A 26558-nucleotide genomic window follows, 5' to 3' on the forward strand; every position below is an offset into this window, starting at 1 on the left:
CGGCCGCTTAACCAACTGAGCCACCCAGGCGCCCCTATAATGCATTTTTTAAAAATGTTTATTTTTGAGAGAGAGACAGCATGAGTGGGGGAGGGGCAGAGAGAGGGGGAGACACAGAATCCAAAGCAGGCTTCAGGTTCTGAACTCTCAACAGAGAGTTCAATGTGGGGCTCGAACCCACGAACTGTGAGTTCATGACCTGAGCCAAAGTCGGATGCTTAACCAACCAAGCCACCCCGGGCACCCCTATTTATAATGCATTTATGAGCTTGAGTCTTTCTGCTCTCATGCAGTCTTTTTCCCCAAGATCACAATTGTTTCTTCCACTTTATTCTTTAAAAAACAAACAAACGGGGCGCCTGGGTGGCGCAGTCGGTTAAGCGTCCGACTTCAGCCAGGTCACGATCTCGCGGTCCGGGAGTTCGAGCCCCGCGTCGGGCTCTGGGCTGATGGCTCAGAGCCTGGAGCCTGTTTCCGATTCTGTGTCTCCCTCTCTCTCTGCCCCTCCCCCGTTCATGCTCTGTCTCTCTCTGTCCCAAAAATAAAATAAACGTTGAAAAAAAAAATTTAAAAAAAAAATTAAAAAAAATAAAAAACAAACAAACAAACAAAAGGCAAGGTCACATAAATATTCTTCTAGCTAGAGACTTTCCACCATTTCTCATTGATCATATACGTTATGTCAGATCTAGCCTTCCCTTGCCTTATGATGGAAGAAGGGGAAGGAGGGAGGAGTTTCAATAAATTTGAATTTAGGAGTCAGGCAGAAACCTTAGGGGATACTTTTCAAGGAGCAACAGACTCAGAATTAGCTGTGCATTGCAAACAGATGGCATGCCCTAAGGAAATAGCTGGGGTGCTTGCATCTAATTTAGCATAGAGATCCTGGAACTGGGGGGAAAGTCTCATGGAACAAATGGGTGTAATCACCTGTGAACCATTCTAAACCATAGCTAGGGCATAGTAATTATTGACGTCTGTATAGATGTCATAAATTCTGTACATGTGCTGCATAATTCTATACATCAAGTCCTGATAGACCCTTACCTTTTAATAACCAGCCTTCTACTAGAGGCCTTCTTCAGTAACCAAAATGCTAGCATTAATGCTAACAGCAATTTGAAACCCATATTCCTAGTGCTAAGCTTCTGGACATTTATATCGTGATGTCTGAAAACTGTATTTGGTTGGTTCTTCTGAAAGGAGCTCAGACAACATTAGATACTCTCACATCCTCATGCCCCAAGAAAGGCCATGGATTTAGTGGTTAGAAATATTACAACATATTATAAAAGTCACCTCATTTTGGCTGGTCTTTTCTGTCCTTATTTGGTTTAATTTAGCTATATTCCTCTAGGAGACTGCAACCAGAATTGAACTGTTTGCTTTGATGTTTTGTTTGACAAAGATGAACATTTCAGACTAGGGAAGTCAAGAAATTAAAACTTGTGTACCTATATATGTGGTTCACCAAGTCTTTGAGATTTCCAGCAGTGTTTATCTCTGCCATCCCTCTTTTAGCTAAATTCAGTAAGTGTTTCTTTGTTCTGAAAAGGGATGGGAATGACATAAAGCTAAATACCAAGAGACTCAATTAAGTGTGGAAAGTGTGATTGCTTCCGTGGAGCAGGAAATAAAGGGCTGGATGTTGGAGAGCTGCTATCTTTTTTGTGGGAGGAGGGGTAACAGTTTTGTAGAATTATTTGACACTGTAGACTCTGTACATACATAACTTTGATAAAAATAAAATCTAACTAAAAAAATAATCAATGGTCAGGACACCTGGGTGGCTCAGTGGGTTAAGCGTCCGACTTCAGCTCAGGTCGTGATCTCATGGTTCGTGGGTTCAAGCCTCATGTTGGACTCTCTGCTGACAGCTCAGAGGTTGGAGCCTGCTTTAGATTTTGTCTCCCTCTCTCTTTGCCCCTCCCCCACTTGCATTCTGTCTCTTTCAAAAATAAATAAACATTAAAAAAATTAGAAAAGAATATTTGAATAACACAATAATGAAGATTTAATGTATTCCAATTTTATAATCATGAACACTATTCTTTTAAAATACTTCTTCACTTTTCCAGGAAATTGGTGATAGGAAGGTCTACAAAGAATACCCAAATTAGAAATTCACAACAACTAAAAGAAAAAGTCAAAATAAATAATATATCCTCTTGGAAATATAAGATTTTTCTTCTAAATAATCCCTGTAGTAAAGAAGAAATTATAGTTGTAATTACAAACCATTTAGAAATGACCGGCAACACAAGCCCTACATAACAAAACTAGTGGGGATTTTGCTAAAGCAGTACCCAAGAGAAAATTCGAAAGCAAGAAGATTTCAAGCTAGAGAAGGAATTAAGTACAAATCAACCTAACTGCATGCAAAGGAAATAAAGATTTAGAAAAAATTACAGTAGATTTGATCTATAAAACACCAAATTGATTCTTTTTAAACACAGTACTAAAATGGACAAATATTTGAAAATCTAAAAAGAAAAAGACATGAATAAGAAAAATGATATAGGAGAACAGTATCTTTTTGACAGACTTTAATGTATTTTAATGTAGTTTAACTTCTGTTGTTTTCTCTTAAAGGTTAGGGCTTTTTGAATCCTATTTGATTAATCTTTCTGGACTCAATGTCTTGAAAATATTTATGTTTTATTCTAGAAGTCATCTTGCTTTACTTTAATGTTGATAATGTATAGTCCATCTGGAGTTGATTTTTCATTATGGAATGAAATATATATATATATTATTTTTTAATTTAATTTTTAATTAAAATTTTTTTTAACATTTATTTATTTTTTGAGAGATAGAGACAGAGCACGAGCAGGTGAGGGGCAGAGAGAGAGGGAGACACAGAATCTGAAGCAGGCTCCAGGCTCTGAGCTGTCAGCACAGAGCCCGACGCGGGGCTCAAACTCACATACCGCGAGATCGTGACCTGATCCAAAGTTGGTCGCTTAACCGACTGAGCCACCCAGGCGCCCCTAATATTTAATTTTAATTCCAGCTAGTTACCATACAGCATAATGTTACTTTTTTCCTCTCTCAAGTTTTACTTAAATTCTAGTTAGTTAACATACAATGTAATATTTATTTCAGGTTTAGAATTTAGTGATTCAACACTTCATACGATACCTGGTTCTCATATCAACAAGTGCACTCCTAATCCCCATCACCTATTTAATCCCCCTACCCACCTCCCCCCTGGTAACCATCAGTTTGTACTCTATACTTCAGAGTCTTTTTCTTGGTTTGCCTCTCTCTCTCTCCCTCTCCCTCTCTCTCTCTCTGTCTCTCTCTCTCTCTCTCTCTCTCTCCTTTGCTTATTTGTTCCGTTTGTTAAATTCCACATGTGAGTGAAATCATGTGGTATTTGTCTTTTTCTGACTTATTTTGCTTAGCATAATACTCTCTAGCTCCATTCATGTCATTGCAAATGGCAAGATTTCATTCTTTTTTATGGCTGAGTAATATTTCACTGTGTATATGTATGTGTGTGTATGTGTTTTATTTTTTATTTTTAAAATTTGTACGCCTAGTTGATCCAGCACTACTGTTGGTAATATCTTCCTTTTCCCAGGGCCCTGCAGTGTCACTGCTGTCATAAATCAAATAGTTGTAGATGTGAGAATCTGTTTCTGGAATCTATTTGTTCTGTTTGTTCTCATGCCAATACTTAATTAATAGTCCTAATTATTATCATGTTATGATGGGTCTTGATATTCTGTAGTGTAGGTCTTCCAAAAGCATTGTTTTCCAAAATTGCTTTGGCCGTTCTTGGGATATTTTTCTGTATAGGTTTTAGAATTAGCTTGTGAATTCCTACACACACACACGCGCGTGCACACACACAACTGTAGGATTTTGATTTGATTTTGTTGAACCTGCAGGTCACTTTGCAGAATATTAACATCTTATAGTATTGAATGTCCCTCCATTTATAAATAAATAAATTTTCTTTTGTATTCTTCATAATTTCTGTCAAGTAATGCTTTGAAGCTTTCCCTGTAGAGGTCAGGTCTTATATATTGTAAGATTTATTCCTATGTATTTGATTTTGGATGCTTTTGTAAATGATACATATTTGAATTTTTGTTTTCTATTCATTGCTGGTTTGAGAAACACCTATCATGAATAGGTGTTGAATTTTGTTATTCTTTTTTTCATGTTGTTTATATCGAGATGATTTATATGATCTATTTACATTTTCCTAAACTGCTTGAAGTCTCTTATTCCTGAATCTGTACAGAATCCTGGTACAGCATCTCCCTGGAATGACTTCCCTTTCTTCTTTAGCCTTCTATAAGTCTCAGGGGAGGCACCATCTTTGAGGGAAGTGTCCCTATTCTCTGTTCTCACCACACTTTGTGCATTACCCTCTACCCATGGCGTGCTGGCTTTCTACCTTACATTGTGAGCTCCTCAACAGCAGGAATCTCCCAGGCTTCTCGGTCCTCCTGAAGGTGTTCCTCCTTTGTTCCCACACAGGTTACATACACTGTTCTGGTGAAAGGTGTTTAGGCCTTACTCTGCACTTCTAAAATATGAACTACACAGTGACACCAGCTCGTTTCTTTATGGCTCCAGTAGGTCTTTTGCTATTTGCAGGCCCAGGTGTGACTCTCTTCTTCCTTTAATTCAAAGGTAGCTGGTGGGTGGTCACCACTTCCTTCTCTTACCACAGTTCTATTTTAGCTTTATTGTAGCCCAGAATGATTTGCCACTTTTCATTTAGGTTCATCCCTGTACCTCAGTACCTGTGCAACTGAGTCACATCACCTAGAGCCACTGTTGCTTTCCAGAGGGAAAGGCTTGAGTCCTTTATCATGTCCTACTTGGGAGAGATCACCATAGATTTTCCAATATGCTTTTTTCCCCTGTGCTTTTAGAATATATCTAGATTGTGTTGATGTAACACTTTGGGCATTTCTGTTTCCTCAGCTGAAAAATAAGAGAAAAGGATCAGGTAATTACCAGGTTCCTCCAAGCATGAACATTTTATGAGTTATGATTCTCTATTTGTTAGGGGTATGTGCACACTGGATGTATTCCAACACTTTGTTAATTTGGGTTGGAACTGAAAATCTACTTTCTTGTAGGTACATCTCACGCTGCCTAAGAATTACTGAAGTTCTAATAACCCTGTTCAACCAGTCATACTGCTGAAAAACTCTGTATGGGTACCCGTGAATGGAGAAAGAGACAGAAATAGCTGACGGGAATGTTCACTGCTTTATGTGCACACTGTTTACATTATGTATTCTGTGTCAGTGTTGTCTTCTGGACTTGTGTAAAGGTTTGCTCTGATTCTCTGTACAGCAGGTATAACAGGGACTGGCACATAGTAGGTGCTAATAAATACTTGTTGAATGAATGCATAAATGAATTTTTTAGCATTTTATTTGCTGAGTACTATGCTAAATGTTCTTTCTTTCTTTCTTTCTTTCTTTCTTTCTTTCTTTCTTTCTTTCTTTCTTTTAATTTTAGAGAGCTAGAGAGAGAGGGAGAACGTGAATGGGGGAGAGGGGCAGAGGGAGACAGAATCTTAAGCCGGCTTCCACATTTAGCACAGAACCTGCTGCCACGCTCAGTCCCACGACTTTGGGATCCTGACATGAGCCAAAATCAAGAGTTGGACGCTCAACCAACTGAGCCACCCAGGGTCCCCTGAGTATTCTTATTTCTGTACATATTATCTCAATCCCAAACCTTCTGAGATTGCTGTTGTTATAAATTTAGAAAACAGTCTCAAAAAAGTTAAGCAACTTCCCCAAGATTACTTACAGGCTGTCTGGCAGAGATAGGATTCGAACTTCTTTTTGTCTCTGAATTACCTTATATTAATTATCATACTCTTGTAATAACCACTAGTCCACATAAACTATAATGAGAAACTATAAAGGTATGTTTAGATTGGGAAAAACCAAGAAATTCAGTTAATGTTGTAGCACTAACCATCAGAGATAAAAGTTTCTCTATTCTTTTTAGGGGCTAGGGTACACATCTGCTCTGTATATCAACATACCCCTTCAACTCTTTGAAGTGGTTAAAAAAAAAAAAAAAACAAGACACATGATAGCAATAGAATTATAATCACATTGTATATAGCTTTAGTAATATAACCATTTCCCTGTCCTTAAAAATGCTTCTAAAATATCAGCTTTAATGCCTATATAGCATCCCACTTATGACTGTGTCATAATTTATTTTGTCATTGTCATATTGTCATTCATATAGGTTGTTTTCAACCATAAAATGCTGTAACAAACATCTGCGTGCGTATCTTTGCTCTTATCTCTTGTTACTCCTTTAGACAACATTCTAAGAAGTAGTATTAATAGAGTTAAAGAAGTTTTATTTTTTTAAGTAATATTTACTTTTTTTAAAGTTTTTTTTTAAAGTTTTATTTATTTAAGTAATCTGTACACCCAGTGTGGGGCTCAAAGTCATGACCCTGAGATCACAGGTTGCATGTTCTACTGATTGAGCCAACCAGGTGCCCCCCCCCCAAAAGTATATTTTAAAGGCTATTACTGTATCTTGGCAAATCGTTTCACAGAAAGAACATTAAAGTTTTGAAATTGGCATGAGGTGGCAATACTCCATATAGTAAATGTACTAAGTTAGGAGTTTTGAAGATAGTATAGGAGAAAGGGATGGAGCATAGAAAGGCATTTTTTATTTTTTTATGACACTGAATAGATATAATACACTCACATTTTTCTAAATTCAAAAAGTACAAATGTGTGTGTAGTGAAAAGTCTCCTCCCATCCCTATCATCTGGGTACCCAGTTCCCTTCCGTGGAAGTCAGTGTTACCTATTGCTTTTGTATTTCCAGGGAGATGCTTTGTAATATGTACAAGCCAATGTGTATATGCATTTTCCTTTCTTCTTTCCTTCCTACCTTTGCTTTTTAGCCAAAATGTTACTGTATTCAATATACTGTTCTGCACTATGCAGTTGTTTTTTAGAGAGAGAGCCTGATCAGAGAAGAGGGGTAGAGGGAGAGAAAGAATCTCAAGCAGGCTCCATACTCAACACAGAGCCCGATGTTGGGCTTGATCCCACGACCCTGGGATCATGACTTGAACTGAAATCAAGAGTCAGATGGTCAACTGACTAAGCCACCCAGGCGCCCCCAGATTTTTACTTAATACATCTTAGGGGTTAGTCTATGTTAATCATCATCAATTTTTTTGAAAACTATTTTTTATGAAAAGATCATTTTTTTTTTTTTTGTAGCTGTATGGTCTTCCATTTTAGTGATACCATCATGTTATTTCACCAGTTCTATTGATAGATGCATAGGCAGGATTAGAAACAACCTCGCATAAAATTCTTAGGAAATTAATAACCATGTATGTTAGGCACTTTTCACATGTAAAGTATATCTGTAGGCTACATTCCTTCTAGGTCAGAGGGTATGTTCATTTGTAATCTTGGAAGTGTCAGGTTGCCTTCCATTTATATGGAGGAAGAGGTTATTCTGGATGATGGGGTATTGTCCATCAAATGGACTTAAGGGAGGTACTTAAGTGGGAATTTCAGACAGTTGAAAGGAGAGCATTGAGAGATGGGAAAAAGACTTCAAAAATGAAGGTAGTTAAAAGTAAAAAAATTTGGTTGCTTGGCCATTTAATTGAGGACCCTGGTGCTAGTGACCACCCACATACAAAAGAGATACTCCTGGGATGTTTATTCAAGAATCATACTGGATCCTTTCTGGATTCTGGACCTAGGAATGCAGAGATGCATAAAATACTCATAAAATACTAACCTACAGTGTAATGGAGGAAATAGATGAACAAACAATTATACAATGAGTTTCGCTACCCTAAATGCTGTACCTTGAAGATGTCAACTTAAGTTGAATTAGTCAAAAAATGAAAACATGGAGGGGCGCCTGGGTGGCTCAATTGGTTAAGCATCAAGCATCAATTGGTTAAGCATCTTGCAGTTTGTGAGTTTGAGCCCTGCATTGGGCTCTGTGCTGTCAGTGTGGAGCCTGCTTCAGATCCTCTGTCTCCCTCTTTCTCTGCCCCTCCTTGCTCACTCAAAAATAAACAAATATTTAAAAAAAAAAAAAAAGGAAAGTATGGATGTTTAATATTTGATGCAACTTGTAACAATAGAATCTTACTATTTGAAGAATTGTAGAGTTTTAGTTTTACATCAACCCTTTACTTAGTGCAGGAGATCCCTACTTCACAAATTCTGACTATTGGTCATTAAGCCTCTGCTTAAATATCTCTAATGATAGAGAAGTCATAATCTTCTGTGAGGCAGTCAGTTCATTGTAGGGAGGAGCTGTAGTAAGGAAATGCTTTTTATGAAACAAAATTTACCACATCCTGACCTCATGATTTGATTTAGTATTGGAGTGAGACAAATAGACACTAGGTCTATAAAATGAGGTAGTTGTCTCCACGGCTAGGATACCTTTCCAGTCAAACTTTGTCGAATTCGTTCTTTGATTTTCTGACCCATATTTACATAGCAGATGGATGTTCAAGTAACACTGATTATTTATTATTTGGACATTTGTGGAATTTTGTGCCCAGTTCTCTCTCTGTCTCCCCTATCACCATGGCTACAGTTAACAGTAAATGCTGTTGACTTTTAAAAATCTGTTGTTAAACAGATTCCCCAAATTTGCTAAGCAAATCTTTATCCTGTATTTATGCAGATTATTTTATTTGAGCCTAAACGAAGGCCTTTATATTAATTGTCCCTGTTAAATCTCATCTTGCCATTGAGGCAGCCTGTTCTTAGTGTGTTTTTCTTGGATATCAGTTAACTTTATATCAACTAATTCCATGGAGCTCAGGAGACTAGAAAATGGAAGTATTGTAAAAAACAAAAAAACAAAAAACAAGTGATTGAGAATTTAGGCGTGCCCCTAGTCCTCCAGGTTGGAGTTGTATGTTGAATTAGAAATGTTTCTTAAGTCCTTGGACTTTCTGGAAACATTTCTGGGTAAATCATATTTTTGTTTTAAAGCCCTAAATTTGGGAGTGGAATGTTATCCGGACTAGACTAGAGAATTTGCTTTCACGCTGTATGGTGCTTGGTGTGTTGACAAGCTCACTTTGACATTACAGCTGCCAGGTAACCCTAAGGGGGTGGAGTTGAGAAGAACCACTGAGTACTTGGAAGAATAAAACCCTGTTGGTGGTCAGGGTTTTAGCCTTGTTTACAGAGATTGGCAGCATATTTACAAAAGAAGAGAACCTAGTATGCTTTCCCCAGAGCTGGAGCAGGGAGAAGAGAAGAGAGGACCAGACTCCTTGAGAGAGGGTGCGGCACTGGGCCTAGAGGGAAGACCGGAGGCAGAACTGGAGTGGGACGCGGACAAGATTGTAGCGGGGTTGCCAGCAGTACCTAAAAGGGTTTGTATGTATTCTAACTTTTGCCTTCATCCTTGCCAACAGTGGTATGATCTTCAGTTTTTAACAGTAGCTAAGCAGACTGAATAAAAGGCATCGTTCATGTCCTTTACCTGTCTTTTGGTGCATATTTGTAATATTTGGGAATACTCTCACTAGGTAGCAACACATAATTGTGCTATAATGGGAAGGGGAAGGGAAAGTAAGGGTCATCACCCGCAAAGTCAGAGTGGTGAAAAGATTGGAATTCAGTCTCTGAGAGGGAAATCTTCATCCTCCTGTTGCTTTTTTACTGCTGAGCTGTCTCAGCAATGAAGGAACCTGAGTCCTTGTGGGGCCCTTTGATTACATCTCCCACTATTAGAGGAATAATGTTGTATTTTGGTTTTGAATGTGTTGACTTTGCAGTAAAAGGCAAGCCAAGCAGAGTGTTTCTTGGAAGGCAGTTAAAATATGAGTTTGGAGCACAAGGCCAAGAAGTGTAGAGATGTAGATCTGAGAGGTAGCAGAGGGCTGACTGTGGACATGGAAGTGTGGTGTCATGTAAACTAATAAAGAACAATGTGTCAGTGTGTCTCATATCCTGAAGAATTTTAGAAAAGAACATTGAATTTCACCAGAAAGGCATCACTAGTGAATTTCAACAGATGTTTCAGTCAAGTACTTGATAGAGGGAAAGAAGGATCGTGAGACCAAACAACAAGGGTTGAAAAAGGAGGGAGTATTGAAGTATATGCATAAAGCGGGGAGTAAGTTATTGGCCTGGGAAGACAAGGTTTCTGGTGCCAGTTTTTATTTAATCAACAAAGGTCATAGACCTGTCTGTTCTGTGTACTGTTCGCAGGCTGTCTGCTTTTCCACTTGTTTAGCAGGGTACCTGGGTTTGTGAATCAGCCCTGGGTGGCCCTAGCTGACTATCTAGCAGTGAAGGGAGGTAGAAAGAATAGGGTTTTGATGTGTGACCTCCAGACACAGTCAAATGAAGCAATGATGGAAATTTCCTTTATAGTTGGGACCAAGTGCTAGAATCTCAATTTGGGATTTATCACTATCAGTGAAATTGATAACCCCAGGAGTCCCGCTGTCTCTCTTTACTGTTGTCACTTTCTTTGACAGCTAGATGTTTGGTTTCTGACAGTCCTTCACATCACACCAACATCTTCTAATTTTGAAAATTCTGTGATTTATTTTGCAGTCTTTGGAAATTTCTATTGCTAGTAATTGTATTTCCTGGCATGGGATTGACAGTTTTCTGTGAACGCAGTGGCTTTTCATTGCAGTGCTGAATCGTAGTGAAATCTGCCTGAAGACCTTAATGGGGAATAAGGTTAAGCTAAATTTTATTTGCAGGAGAGATACCAATGCAAATAATTAAAGTGATAATTAAATCAGTAATTCCTTCTATACATAGCCAAGTTTGTACATGGTTCGGTTGCAGTAGCAATATCGTGTCTTACCTTTCTGTCCAGAGGCTGAAGTTTTCTTTTTACTTTGATTGTAATGCAGATGCAGATTTCAGAAGTGAGAGTGTGGGAAAATGTGCATCATAGAATGGAGGAAGCTGTAGCTGCTGGTAGATATTGGGGCCTGGAAGCAAAAGGTGACCAAGGTAGGAGAAAGGTACTGAACAGGGAGTTTGATTCGTATCTTTGCTGTCAGGCAGAAAAGCCCAACTCTAGGGGTCCAAACAAGAAGCTGTCCTATTGAACCACTGGGGAGTCTTGAAAGATTTGAGTTATTTAACATCTGGATACTAACTCAGAAACATACAGATACCAATACCATCACATGTTTGTGATGAAAATGTAGTGGGAATTCACATCCACCTGTAACATGGGTAGGATGTTGTTATAAATTATTTTGGTACTCCTCAGTTTTAGTTTCTGCATTAATAAAATGACGGAACTGAATTAGAATGAGACAGTCTTCAAGGTTTCCTGCGGCCCTGTCTAGGACTGTACAGTGGAACTTTACGTACTACTTTGGGGAAGACTAGTTTCTTTGGTGGCCTACAAATAAAAACTGTGTGTGGAACAACGCCATTTATTATATGTGATAATTCTGTGTGGTCACGTATGATTTATATTAGTAGTTTCAAGATGTGCTATTGTACAGTATCTCATTTGACGATCTCGTTGAGATGATGAAATAGGTCAGGAAGGGATTATGTTCATTTTGCTGATGAAATGAAACCATTATGGTTAATATCTTGAATAGTTATTGAAATCTGATGGTCTCATTAACATTTGGGATGCTAGCCACCAAGGATGAAATCCTGCCACTGAGGAGAAAAAAACCTCAGGACAAAAAGCTGTCAGGACAACTTTCTCACCTTCAGCTATCTAGCAGATTTACATATGCTCCAAGTTCTGACTCAGATGGCCTGTGAAGCTTTTCTTGATATCCCTTCTACCTTGGCAGAGTTGAAGCGCTTTGATCATTGTCCTCCGGACCCTGGATTTTAGTGCTCCATTTAATCCACCCTGCTGAGCTCCTGCAGTCCAGATACTTGTCTTATTCATCCCTACACCCCGCAGCCTGCGCAGTACCTGGCAGATAGATAGATATGCTCAGTGAGAAGTTGCAGAATGAAAGAGTCGAGTTGGTGGGCTGGTGTTAAAGGATGCTGCAGAGGAGGGTGTGAAACCTGGGCTCTGGAGTGGGAAGAAGACATCATTGTACACCTTTTTTAGATAGAAATTTTGCCCTGTATGTGTGTTTAAAAATTAACAACAGCCTAATTAATAAAGAGAGGTAGCTAGGGGTCAGATCTATCTATTCATAAAATAAATTTGAATTTAAAAAATGAGAATTAAAGCTCATGAATTGATGGAAATTTTTAAATTCTTGTTTTATTTTTTCTCTGAACTGTCATCATATATGTCAACTCTAAACATCATATATGTTTAACAGCAATCTTGTATTCAGTCTCAACTCTGATTTAGAGTAGTAAAATAGAATTTTAAAATTCTCTCAAGAAATAAACCCTAATCTGGTTAAGCTTTATGTTAAGTGAAGTTTATATTTGTCCAGTGACCTATTCTTGTTGAAAGACACTTGTTCAGAGAAGCCCTTTAGCCCTAATTTTCTCAAACTTGCCATAAGTAGTAACCCCTTTAAAAGGAAACATGCAGAATGTATTTTTCATGTTACTTAAATTGTATAGCTGTGAAACTAGATAAAAATTTTTTTATTGTTTTTGGCTCATTTATAACTATAAACCAAGACTGCAAATTAAATACAAAGACAACTATGAAACTAACAAATTTCAAGTTAATAGTTATTCGGTGAGACAGGTGATGTTTAGGTTTCACAATAGAAAAAAATAGCCTCAGGTCTCATGCCATTTTAAATCTGTTTCTCTATTTTCACTTGAGTGATACTAAAAGCTGCAAGTATCCATTCTCTGTAAGTAATGTTGTGCAAGGTACTATTAATGACTTTAAGGCTTTGTTTTTAAGTTCGGGATAATCAGACCTCATGTCTGACCAAAACACTTGCCAGCAAACATTCCTTAAATACCGGTTTTAATGAGATGTCAGCTGTGGTGTTCACTCGGAGATGAGGTTAACATGATGACATTACTGAAGTCTTTTTTAAATGGTTCTCTATACCAGCTCATGCTGGAAGTGAGAATGGAAAAATGTCATTGGGTACTTCCATCCACACTTATTTCTAATGAACTTTTGCAATTGTACTACAAAGATAGGACCCGTGTATTTCTTGCAGCATATATATATGGTATTAGCTGTTAGACTGTTTGTTGGCTTTTGACGATGCCTGTATTGTCATATGCTTTGATGATTCTAGTTTCCTGTACAGTATTTTTCACTGTTGGTTACAGTTACAATGAGACCTTTCCTTGCACAGTGTGCCATGAGAAACGTTTGGCCTGAGGGAGATCTTAATACAACCAAAGAAGTATCAGTGAAAGACAGCCTACTGACAGTACTTGTTTAGATTGTGGTTACTTATGATCCAGAATTTTTATCATTCATTTTAGATTATCTTTTATTTTATTTTTATTTTTTTTAATTTTTTTTTAACGTTTATTTATTTTTGAGATGGAGAGAAACAGAGCATGAACAGGGGAGGGTCAGAGAGAGGGAGACACAGAATCGGAAGCAGGCTCCAGGCTCTGAGCTGTCAGCACAGAGCCCGACGCGGGGCTCGAACTCACGGACCGCGAGATCATGACCTGAGCCGAAGTCGGACGCTCAACCAACTGAGCCACCCAGGCGCCCCTAGATTATCTTTTAAATGAAAGCATTAAAAATTTTTTTGTACACAATTTGTAGACTCCCCTTTTTCTCCCAACATACTTGGGACCTCTGGTTTGGGAAATACTGCGTCAGCATGTATTTTTGTGATCACCATCTAAGAGTCCAGGATTAAACGGTGGGAAAACAAATTTTAAAAAACTTGGCCCTTCTTAATGTAATGAGAGACCCTTTAACAGCAAACTATAAATAGAGTGATTTGTTCGATCTGAGAAGTCTTAAAGGTCCACAAAGAAGACTAGGAAACGTATCATAAGGACCCACCCAGTTATCTTAAGGGTGGGGAAGAGTTTAGAGCATATCATGGAAAAGATCTTGTTTGAATAGGGTCTTAAAGGATGAGAGGTGGGTTTAAATGAAGCAGAAAGATAGTATGTGTGAAGACCATGGCCATGAAAGACATGATGGTGGGAAATGTGTGGCCTTAGATGGCATTTGCAAAGGGAGCTGTAAGTTGGAATCCAAAAGTAAAAGTCTTGTTAGGCCAAGCGTGTAGGTCTCATTTCATGTATGCTAAGAGAGAAGATGAAGATCTTAGAATTGAGAGAGTATTCATGGCAGTATTTTTTATACATAGCAATTACACACTGTATTGTAGCGTTCGCCTTCTGTAGGCCTTGGAGCTCTTCAGGTGCTGGAACCATAAGTTAGTCTTGGTACACTAAGCTTTTGGTAGAGTAACTGATAAAACTAATGGTTAGACAGTATTGGTCGATTGACTAACCATGAGTACAGAGGATTCAGGAGAGAATGATGACAGTCTTCTCTGGTGGTGGTTGTGATCTTTTGTGGGTGACAGACTCCTTTGTGATTCTGCTGAAAGCAACAAACCTTGAAAGCCATATATTTGACCTGCAGTTTCATGGCATTCATGTATCCCTGAAACCAGTCCATGGATTTTTTAGTCAGAATCCCTCCTTAGGAAATTATACCCGGGGAACCTATAATCACTGTGAATAACTGTCTCTTTTAATAATCTTTAAGTATTAGACTATGGACTATGACTGTGTCTTTTTTAATACTCTTTTTGAGTTCTTCTTGTGTTTGGGAGGAGTTAATTCAAATAGCTGAACTATTTAAGAAGAAGAAAGAACAATTTTTTTTTTTTTTTTATGACGACTAAGGTAAAACATTGCTGGTCTGTAAAGGTAGTAAGTATATTAGTTAAGCCAGCAACCAAGAAGCACTTGCTTGAGGCAATCCTGACATTCCTGAGTTTGGTTTTAGCAAGTGAGTTGAGGTCCCCAAGACCACCCTTAGGCCCAGTGATTTGCTAGGACTAACAGGACTCAGAAAAGCTGTTGTACTCATGGTTATGGCTTATTACAGTGGAAAAGATACATATTAAAATCCTCAAAAGGAAAAGGCACATGGGGCAAATCCCAGGAGCAACCAGGTGCCAGCTTCCAGGTGTGCTGGCCCAGTGCAGTGGCACAGGTGCACTCACTCCATAGCTCAGCATCACTGTGACAGCACGTGCAGAGTGTTGCAGCTTGGCAAGCTCAGTGGAGCCTTGGTGTCCAGAGTTTTTATTGGGTCTCAGTCACACAGGTTTGCAGTGTTTGTATCAGGGAGAATGTGCCAAGGGCTCAGAGCTTATTGCCCAGGGACTAGCCAAGGGCCAGTCCTAAACAGGCCTTTCTTGGGAATATGCAACATTTGAGCATCACAAGCCTGTTGAGTTCTCCTTTCCTGCACAGTAAGCTGTTCAGAGAGTTAGCTTTCTTCTGGCCTGCCTGTCTAGCTATTCTTTTTTTAGATATGCTGTTTCTGTGGACCTCCTTGGTCTCATCATAGGTAGCCATTCTGTGTACTACATATCTGGACTGTAACGTTTTCCTCTCCAACGAGTAATTGGGAAGTTTGTTTGGACCTAAGGACATAACTGTGTTTTGCAGTTTCATGAGTTTGTAGTGAAATCTAAGTGCCCATTCTATCATTCATTTAACAGAAGTGTTTTTTTTTTAAATTTTTTTAATGTTTATTTTTGAGAGAGAGAGAGAGAGAGAGAGAGGGACATAGTGCCCACAGGGGAGGGGCAGAGAGAGAAGGAAACACAGAATCTGAAGCAGGCTCCAGGCTCCAAGCTGTCAGCACAGAGCCCAATGCAGGGCTCGAACTCACAAACTGCGAGATCATGACCTGAGCCAAAGTCGGACGCTTAACCGACTGAGCCACCCACACGCCCCTAACAAAAGTTTTTTGAATGGTGGTATGTAACAGGCCTGCTAGACATGGATTTACAGAAATGATTAATATGGATCTCTGCCTGAAATATGCTTATAGTTTCATAGGGGAGAGAAAAAAATATAGCAATCCTGTTAATGTGTGCTTTGGGAAGCACTTAACCTCATTGGAGACCATGGTGGAAGGTCTGTGTCTGTTTGTAGGGGAAGGTGTTGGTAATTACGGGAAGACTTCCCTGAAGGAGTCACTTCTCCAGTTAAGCCATAAAGATGAAAAGATACAACTGGGCATGTTGCTAGTGTTTCTCCAGTCTATGATTGCCTTAACTGGTGCAGTCTCCTTGGCTTACTGAGCAAGCACCCTAATCCTAGCTAGAAGATACATGCCTTTCTCAGGGTTTGCACAAGAGGAAAGAGAAATACAAATCTATTTCCATTACTCCATTACCATAAATCCACCCAAATGACATTTCCAACCTCTAGTGAAGTAGGTAGTTGTATTTTCACATATTGCTTCCAGGTGGGGGAATATGTGAATACATAGCTTTGGGCTGATAAGAATAACCATTAAAAATTTACATGTACTGTGTTTCAAATGGGAGAGCCTTACCTTGATGAAATTACTTGTAAGAATTTTTCTGTACTTGTAAACCAAAAAGTTTTAGAAAAAAACCTCGGTCCCGATTTTATCACATTTGACTCCTATGTATGTGTGCTTCTCAACAGAATTTGGAACTTCTGAGAGAAATAAGCATTTTATTTTTTGAACAGTGCAAAGAAATTGTATTATAATAGGATCAGGAATGTATTATTTTAGTGAATATGGGATAACTTCATATTGTGAACCTTGAGAATTTTTTCTAATAGAATCTTCTCTTTTCCCAGCATTACAGTGTTTCTGCCACCTTTGTACAAAAGACAATTTTACTTGTGTGACAGATGGGCTCTGCTTTGTCTCTGTCACAGAGACCACAGACAAAGTTATACACAATAGCATGTGTATAGCTGAAATTGACCTAATTCCCCGAGACAGGCCGTTTGTGTGTGCACCGTCTTCAAAAACCGGCTCTGTCACTACAACGTATTGCTGCAATCAGGACCACTGCAATAAAATAGAACTCCCGACTGTTGGTAAGTGGTTGTGTAAGACTTTTCTCTAATACTGCAAGAAAAGCTGATTCTGACCCAGGTTTTAGAACTAAAACCTTGCTCTGTGGAGAGGCAAGAAGGAACTTGTCCATAGTTGTAGAGTTATAGGAGTAGCCAAGATCCTCCTGCCTGCTGGGTGTGTGTTGTTGGAGAACATGGTTCCAATAATAGACTTTCTCTGAGGTCTGTTATGCCTAAAAGGCCATCCTCTTCAAGGCGGATTCTGACAGGGCTGCTGCAGCAGTACATCCTCAGAGTGTCCCTGCTTTGTCCTCAGAGTGGCCTTCTCTTCCTTGTATGATGCCCCAGCCTTTTAAAGCAGTCAGTAATGGGCAGGAATTGAGTGCAGCACTAAACAGTCCAGATGCCTTCATTTTGTAATTTAACTTTGCTTTATGATCTTTATATACAAATCATTAAATATGATTTCGGGGCTTTTGGTCCTTCACCATAGTTTACATTTAACAGTGTTCTGGCCGAGCCAGGAATTTGAAGGCTTCATAAATTCTTAGAATTAGATTAATGTTCAGGTTCTGGTTTAAGATGTTAGCCTGAGCACATGTATTTAACTCCTTCCATCACTTTCCTCAAATCCTGAATTTCTACAGTGGCAATATAGAATATTCAGTATAAAAGTGGGGGAAACCTGTATTCATGCTAGCAGAATTAATGGAAGAATACCAGCCTCATGCCTATATTTGTGAGAAACTTCTATAATTTATAGTGCAGATAGCATCAGACTAGTGAAGAATTGACTATCCAGATGAAGAGAAGTACATGAAAGCACCTCTTACAGAATCCCACCTAACCTTACACTGAGGCACTCGGGTGAGGAGGTTACATACAGGAGGAAATGCCCCATCCTTCTTTAGGAAGCACCCGCTTTCATTGGTCACGGAGGCAACCACAGTGCTCCCTCTCCACTCCGAGTTGGTCCAGGCATCGTGCTAATTAGAGTAGGAAGCACTGCTGTGGCCCAGCAGAAAAGGGCCAGCCCCACAGGTTACAGAGCGAGGCAGTCCTGCACTTCATTCAAGTGATAACAGCAAAGTAAAACCAGACCTTTCAGCATGGTGGGGAAGCTCCCCATGGCAAGTTTCTATCAGACTGATTTTTCTGACTTCTGTTTAGGCATCTGCAATTCTAAAATGACAAAGAAAAATTATAATTCCACAATTTCCCATTTCCATTTGGCTTGAAATATCTAAATGAAGACTCATAAAGCCTTGTGAAGAACTCACTTCATTTCTAATGCTCAACATACATAAATCCCTCATTCCCAGGTCTCTGATAAGCAAACAGCAAAAAAATAAAAATAACAATAAAAAAAAAATTTTACCAAATGAAAAGATTCAGTGGTTCAGAAGTGAACTGAACTGGATGAATCAATCCTATGAAAAAGACTTACCTCATGATAGGGAAGAACTCCCAGACAGTCTAAAGTCCATTTTCAGTTAAAGATCACTTTTATTTTATTTATTTATTTATTTATTTATTTATTTATTTATTTATTTATTTATTTATTTATTAATGTTTGTTTATTTTTGACAAAGAGAGAGCAGGGGAGGGGCAGAAAGAGAGGGAGACATAGAATCCAAAGCAGGCTCCAGGCTCTGAGCTGTTAGCACAGAGCCTGATGCGGGGCTGGAACTCACAAACCGTAAGATCATGGCCTGAGCCGAAGTCGGACGTTTAACTGACTGAGCCACCCAGGCGCCCCTAAAGATCACTTTTAGATGAAAAGCTCAACTGATGAATTATTTTTAAAAATGCAGTATTGAGAGTGAATAGCAGACTGGATACTAATATTTTATAGTTAAGTGTGATACAAGCTTAAGGCAAGATAAGCTTGAGAAATTGTGTTATAATTCAGGGAGAAAAGAAGGTGAGCAAATTAAGAGCTATAGAGGATAAATCTAGGTGATCCAATATACTTACTACAAAAATTCCAGAAAATGACAAATGAGCAGACAGAGGAGAAGAATGTTAAACAAAATTAATGAAAAAATACGTAATGAAATACATATAATAAAATGTCAGTTTCAAGAATGAAGAAAAAAATTGCTTATGCATTCGGCACAAGTGAACACTGATTACCTCTAAAAAGAAGAAAAAGTTCAGATTTTCTGCTTTTTTAAATATCAGAAGTTAATGGAACATCATATATTAATTGTTACCTAAAATTCCTTAGGTCTGCCAAGATTTTCTATGTATAAAAACAACAGCCATTTTTAGATAATAAGTATTCAGTGTATGAGAACCCATGTACTCTTCTTAAAAGAAATTATAAGAATTAGGATTCTATCATAAGAAATCAATCCAAGTAAAGATCTCAAGAATGGGAAAGTTGTGATATGAAAGAAATGGTTCTGAGCAGTGAACCAGCAAGGCTCAGGATTAATGCCAATGTAATTAATGTGTTTCTGAAATAATGCAAAATGTTAGTTATTAAGAGATTATAAGAATATAAATGATCTTGAAATAAAAGTCCAAGTGGTAAATGTCTGACTCTTGATTTTGGCTCAAGTCATGATCTCTTGGTTAGTGAGATCAAGCCCCATGTTGGGCTCTGAGCAGACAGTGCCCAGCCTGCTTGGGATTCTCTCTCTCTCTCTCTCTCTCTCTCTCTCTCTCTCTCTCTCTCTTTCTCTCTTTCTCTCTTTTTCTCTTTTTCTCTTTGCCCCTCTCCCACTTATGAGAGCATGGGCACACTCCAATAAACTTTAAAAAATAAAAATTAAAAAAAGTACAAGTGGTTAACATAGACTAGGAAGTATATACATGTAAACTCTATTAACAAAGCAAAAGATATATTTTACATTTAAAAAAATGGATGGAAGGGTGTCTGGCTGGCTCAGTTGGAAGAGCATATGACTCTTGGTCTCAGGGTCCTGAGTTCGAGCCCCATGTGGGGTGTAGAGATTAAGTAAATAAAAACTTACAAAAATGGATAGAGATAGATATATATACACAGACATATACTAAAATGTGAATTGTTTGGGGCTAGTAAGGCTAAAGAAAATTTTTTTTCATTTTACTTTTGCTCATCTATATTTATACTTTTTTTTTTAAACAAATTTTTTTTTTTAATTTTTTTTTAAATTTTTTTTTCAACGTTTATTTTGGAGACAGAGAGAGACAGAGCATGAACGGGGGAGGCACGGAGAGAGAGGGAGACACAGAATCGGAAGCAGGCTCCAGGCTCTGAGCCATCAGCCCAGAGCCCGGCGCGGGGCTCGAACTCACGGACCGCGAGATCGTGACCTGGCTGAAGTCGGACGCTTAACCGACTGCGCCACCCAGGCGCCCCTATACTTTTTTTTTTTTTTGCATGCCATTTGTATATATTATTGGCCTTGGAATAAGAAGGCAAGCCAAACTTCTTTAAAAAAAAAAAGACTTAACACTTATGATGAGCACCGACTAATGTGTAAAATTGTTTAATCACTGTACTATGTACCCGAAATTAATATAACACTGTATGTTAACTATACTGGAATTAAAATTTTAAAACTTGATTTAAAAAAAGGACTTTTAAGACATTAATGGGAGTTTTTCCAGATTATTTTTTTTTAATTTGTTTATTTACTTATTTTTGAGAGAGAGAGAGGAGGAGGAGGAGGAGAGGCAGAGAGAAAGGGAGGAAGAAAATCCCAATCAGGCCGTCAGCACAGAGTGTGGTGTGGGGCTCAATCCCACGAACTATGAGATCGTGACCTGAGCCGAAATCAAGAGTCAGATGCTTAAGTCACTGAGCCACCCAGGTGCCCCAGATCATTGGTTCTTTTATTAGTGACCTGAGAGTGATAGTGTGGATGTCCTGGAATGTTGGTGGTCACTGGCTTTATTTAGATGAGGCTGAAGAGCAGAAGAGTAAGTGGATGTTGTCTGACCTGATGATCATGAAAGGGGGGCCGGCCAATGGGAGAAGACTAAATGATTTATTTGTTCTGGGTTTGAGCCCTATGAGCTGCTGGAATGAGGCTCTCTGACTAATGGGAGTAGTGGCCAAGTGCATGAAATGGGGAGGATTAGGAAATTGTGGATGCCACCTTCAGTGTTTTTGCTATTGTTGATGTTTATTTCATTTGAGGCCCTTTTTCAGGAAAGCCATCATCTGGCCTTGGTCCTGTCGAATTGGCAGCTGTCATTGCTGGACCAGTCTGCTTCGTCTGCATCTCACTCATGTTAATGGTTTATATCTGCCATAATCGTACTGTCATTCACCATCGAGTGCCAAACGAAGAGGATCCTTCCTTAGATCGTCCTTTTATTTCAGAGGGCACTACGTTGAAAGATTTAATTTATGATATGACAACATCGGGTTCTGGATCAGGTAATGTACTTGATTTTCCTTTTTCCTAAGAAGTCTTTTAAAGATTAACTGTATTATTTATTAGTTGGCTAAGCCAATTGGCGTATTGTGTTTAAAACTTAAGATAGTGTAAATACTAATTCCAGCTTTAAGGCCAGTTAAGGTCTGCGGCTAATTCATCGTAGATGAATTAGAATGTACTTTTAATGTTGAAGTAAGTTTGTAAGTCATCTTCATGTTTGTATAAATTTCAGAGCTTTCTCACCTTCTTATGACTCCCATGAGATAGAAAGAATAAGGACAATTAATTTCTTAGGAGTGAGGCTGAAGTTCATAGATGTTCAAATGATCTGTAGCTACCTACTCTATTCAGGATTGTTTACCAGCTTTATTTTGATGTTTGAAAGCAAACATGGCAGAAAATGTTTTTGGAATTTTTAAGGTTATTTGCTTTTTTAACATATGAAATTGCTGTCCTTAGCTCAGACCTAGTTTTTTTTGTTAAACGAATGGTTTTCTCACTTTAGAAAAATGTCTAACCACCTTGTTATTTAATATAGCTTTATGGATCCATGACCTCTGTGATGTTTGCTTTTCTCAGTTCCATTTGCTGATTCTTGTGGTTTCAGAAGTAGACTGGCTAATTGCCAGAATCATCTCTTGAAGTAGATTTTGGTATGGCAGTACTTCATGTTTAAACTGAAAGGGATTTATTTTTTCAGTTGCATGAGCTTGAAAAGACACTGAGAGAGGAAGACCCCTGTCCTCTATAATAGTATAATTTGACACTGGGCTAGGAATCAAGAGATCAAGATTCTGGTGCAAGTTTTGTCGTTGGTTGGCTCTTTGACCTTGGTTAAACCGTATTTCTTCTTTTGGGCTTCTATGTCCCATCCCAAATTTGGAGCAGATACTGAGAAACACTGTCTTTTGAAAAGTATAAATCAACTTCAGATAAAGCCTGGATTCATGGATAAAATGAAGATTTGAAAATATATATGATGAAAATTCACTAATTTTATAATCAAGTAACTAAAGGAACATTAAAGCAGAAGTTGTGATTGGAGTAGGAATAGGACTGAAGCATGAAATCTCATCTGATACCAACGAAATTTCACACTGTGACAAATGTCTGTTTATTTTAAGGAAATGAATATAGATTTATACGCGTATCTGTTTATTCATTTAAGCGTGAGGAAACCGGCTTCTTGGCCTGAAGTCTTCCATGGACTTTGGCCATATATATTCAGTAAGTGACTTGTGTCCATGACACTAGTACACACACAGGCTTGTGCTGCGACTCAGGTCTCTCAAGGCAGCCTGTAGGGACCTCTGAGATCGTTGTGAGCAGGGGGGCAGTGAGAGGTTGGACTGAGATAGAGCAGCCTTGGTACTGAAGTGTGATAGTCTTTGGGCTGGAGTGCTAAGAGGAATGGAGAGAGCTTGTTTTAAGGCTTCTCTGGGGTTTTCCACTGATTCTGAGTATAGTCCAGAGGGTTCCCAAGGAACATCTGGCTCATTCTAGAAGTCACCCTAGGCCAAAAAACTATGATAAGCAAAGACCAAAGTCACAGAAAATCAGAGTGGCTACAAATCATTTGGAATTCATTCCTTATTGCCATACTTCCTGCATAGCCATAATGTATCAGGCCTCAAGGGGAATAAGCCCACCTAAAGCATTAGAAGAAGTTGCTGTCTGCATGGCAGCTGATTTCTGAATAAGAATACATTTATTAACCTTTTAAGATACAGACATGAAGTAAAGAATGAAATTCTTCTTTTTCCATTTTATCTGTATTTCTAGATACATCGGGAACTACAACTCTGCTGTCTGAAACTTTCTTTCTCTCCTTTTATGCTCCACCCTGCAAAAACTGGTCTACACTGTTTGCTAGCCCTGTGGCTTTGGGCAGTTAGCTGATGTCTCATGCCCAAGTTATTTTATCTTTAAAATGAAAGTAATGAACCCTGCCCTCTGCACGTCATTGGATTGTTGTGAGGTTCAAATGAGACAAGATGTTCTGATAAATTGTAGTTAGGTCCAAATGACAGGTGTTACTCTTATTGGAAAGGTATTTGGAAGAAGAATCTGACATGCAGTATAATTTGCTGCATTACAAAAAAAAACTTAGTTGAAGGCCTCCTTTCCCTGTCATAGTTCATTATGTGCTGAATAGCCTCCAAATTTATTGAGACAGAAGCTATCTTATGTAGAATGATAGCAGAAAATGCCACTCGTTTACCTTCTATTCATTATAAAGCCTTAGTCTCATGCATGGGACTCGTGACTGTGAGTAAAATGCCTTTACATAAAAGCCTTTTTAGCCCTTTCACTCACTGAGAAAAGATGAAACTAATCATTTCATGTTATGAATTCATATGTTCATTATTCAGTACCATGACCATAATGGAGGAAAGGCCTGATCTCTGTTTCTCAAAAACTGTGTCTTTAACTTGGAAACCGTGGGCAGCTCTACCCCTGAAGCTAGCCTGATCCCTGTTGCGTTCATCTGAATCACAGGCTGTATGTGGGCCCTTATTTAAGCTGTCATTAGATTGTAAACTATGTGTGAGCATGTGCATGTGTGCCAGTTTGGGGAAGAGAGTAAGTCTCTTAGGCCACTGTTCATTATGTCTTGTTCATGCTTATGGTCTCTTAGAATGTACGTGGTTGTTCCGGTCTCGTTTTTCTCGTTTGCTGCATGTGAAGCTGCTTGGACCCTGTCTGCATATTGACGTTTCTCACAAGCATTTCTAAGGATACAGAAGAGGAAAGCAGATAACATAGAGATTTGAGTTAGGCCTGTTTCTTTTTCTCTTTAGAAGAAAATTATTACTTTTTAAAAATGCTCACTTATTCATACGGGTTGTGGTAACTAAATATAGATAATATGACAGATCTAGATTTGGTTTTGAATTTTAGTTTGGGATCTAGAATGCAGTGATGATGGGGAGACAAAAACTTTCCCCTTTCTTGACTGTATCATTTACATGAGGCCTGAATGTGTTAGACGTTTTCATCCTTCCCATTTGCAGTTCCCCTTTCTCTTGTACTCCTTGCCTTTTTTTTTTTTTTTAAAGTTTATTTGTCTGTTTTGAGAGAGAGAGAGAGAGAGAGTAGGTGAGGGGCAGAGAGGAAAAGAGAGCATTGCAAGCAGGCTCCAAGCTCAGTGCAGAGCCTGATGCGGGACTCAGTCCCACAACTGTGAGATCACAACCTGAGATGAAATCACAAGCCTGCCATTTAACCAACTAAGCCACCCAGGTGCCTATCCTTGCCTTTCTAACTCCCAGAGTGGCTTCATGAAGTTAACTCTTAAGTATACTTTATATCTTTAGACGTGTGACCCCATTCAAAGGCTTTAAGAAAATCTTGTGAATTAGTATCTATACTAAATAACATAACTAAGAATTGATTATTCATAATATTTAAAGAGCTCCTTGATTTAAATAAGAAATTTTCACAGATCTATTTTTAGCTAGCAGCCTCCTTATCAACAAAAACAATTGCTTATAATTAGACTGTTAACTACTTTGCAATAGGTGGGGAGGATAAAGAGCAAGGAGAGAAAAGGACCCATTTGAGAAACTTCTAGATGAAAAGAGGAAAAACTTTCTGATCACTTTAAAGCAAAAACTTAATGTTCTGATTAATAAGCATTTTATACTAGGAAACCAAGAGAGCACATATTTTCATTAACTATCATTGGATTAATTTGGTCTACCAAGCAATTCTGAATATAGATTATAAATTACATAAATTTACGTGTATAGGTCATATAAATAAAATACAGTGTAGAACATAGTTTATACTGGTATTTTTACTGTTAGGGTCAGTATAATTTAAGATGACATTTCCTTAGTCCATAGGGGATGTGATATTAAGTGAATTGGAATAGTTTCAAATACAGTGTTACTTAAATGTTGTAGATAGTGATAAATCCTTTTCTGTAAATGAGTGAGTGTGGCAATATTTTAAAAATACATATTTTAGAGTAGGGCGTGTTCAGATGGTGAAATAATGCCAATGTCCCATCACCAAGTTATAAGTTACTTGGCATCGTTCTTTAAGATACTAATGTTGCCTAGGCAGCCAGTTCCTAGCAAGTAAGTTGCTTGTCTTGAAATGATTCCTGTGATAATTTTTACTGATTTATTAAAACCAGTATGGATTGGGGCGCCTGGGTAGCTCAGTCGGTTAGGCGTCTGACTTCGGCTCAGGTCATGATCTCGCGGTCCGTGAGTTCGAGCCCCGCGTCGGGCTCTGTGCTGACTGCTCAGAGCCTGGAGCCTATTTCAGATTCTGTGTCTCCCTCTCTCTCTGACGCTCCCCCGTTCATGCTCTGTCTCTCTCTGTCTCAAAAATAAATAAACGTTAAAAAAAAAAAACCAGTATGGATTGTACATACTGATTTTATGTTTCTTGTGTTCACATACTTTTCTTCTCCCGTCAATAAAACCATTACTACATTTATCCTTCTAAGATAAGATCTTTAAATTACTTCTCCTCATTCCCCTCATGGGCCCTTTTCAGAAATTTTTAATAGTTCCTGTTTTATCCACAGCTCTCATTGGTCGTCTTGGGCTCAACATTCAGTACTCATCATACTCTTGTGGACAGTTTCCCTTCTCTTCCATTGCTTTACCATGTCCATCCCCGTCTGTGTGTCCAAGCTGGTTCTGTAAACATCCATTCATTTTCCTCTTCTACCTCTGCTTGAATATTCCTCCTACCTAAATTCTTAGCTCCTCTTATCCTTTGGTCCTATCCCTTCTGTAAAGGACAGTCAAAATTCAATTTAGTGTACAAAGTCTACCTGGACCCTCTAGGCAGGAGTTTCTAGATTCTTATATTTATTATTTTCATTTTAAATATGAATTGTTTTTGTAAATAAAGTCTGTGTCTCCCAGTGAGATTGTAAGCTCCTTAAAGATAGAGCTGTAAGAGTTATTCTGTTCCTGAGTCACTCTTTAATGCCTATGCTTATCTTTAGGTTTACCATTGCTCGTTCAGAGAACAATTGCAAGAACTATTGTGTTACAAGAAAGTATTGGCAAAGGTCGATTTGGAGAAGTTTGGCGGGGAAAATGGCGAGGAGAAGAAGTTGCTGTCAAAATATTCTCCTCTAGAGAAGAACGCTCGTGGTTCCGTGAGGCTGAGATTTATCAGACCGTAATGTTACGCCATGAAAACATCTTGGGATTTATAGCGGCAGACAATAAAGGTCAGTAAC

General features: G+C 38.5%; 1 protein-coding gene across 6 annotated transcripts in view; it reads left to right on the forward strand.

Moving 5' to 3' along the window:
• TGFBR1 (transforming growth factor beta receptor 1) overlaps positions 1 to 26558 on the forward strand; it is a 57917-nt gene that overhangs the window by 11852 nt on the left and 19507 nt on the right. Inside the window, exons 1-4 of one of the 6 annotated variants that reach the window (XM_030292672.1) lie at positions 8027 to 9397; positions 16746 to 16991; positions 21103 to 21345; positions 26319 to 26549. In XM_030292672.1, the coding sequence (XP_030148532.1) occupies positions 16856 to 16991; positions 21103 to 21345; positions 26319 to 26549 (610 nt within the window). In that variant the 5' untranslated portion in view covers positions 8027 to 9397; positions 16746 to 16855. Of the gene's footprint in view, positions 1 to 8026; positions 9398 to 9425; positions 11004 to 16745; positions 16992 to 21102; positions 21346 to 26318; positions 26550 to 26558 lie in introns of those variants that run through there. The other 5 variants (XM_030292673.1, XM_030292668.1, XM_030292669.1 and 2 more) reach the window with 5 other exon arrangements.

The sequence above is a fragment of the Lynx canadensis genome, chromosome D4, assembly GCF_007474595.2.
Source record: "Lynx canadensis isolate LIC74 chromosome D4, mLynCan4.pri.v2, whole genome shotgun sequence".
NCBI lineage: Eukaryota > Metazoa > Chordata > Mammalia > Carnivora > Felidae > Lynx > Lynx canadensis.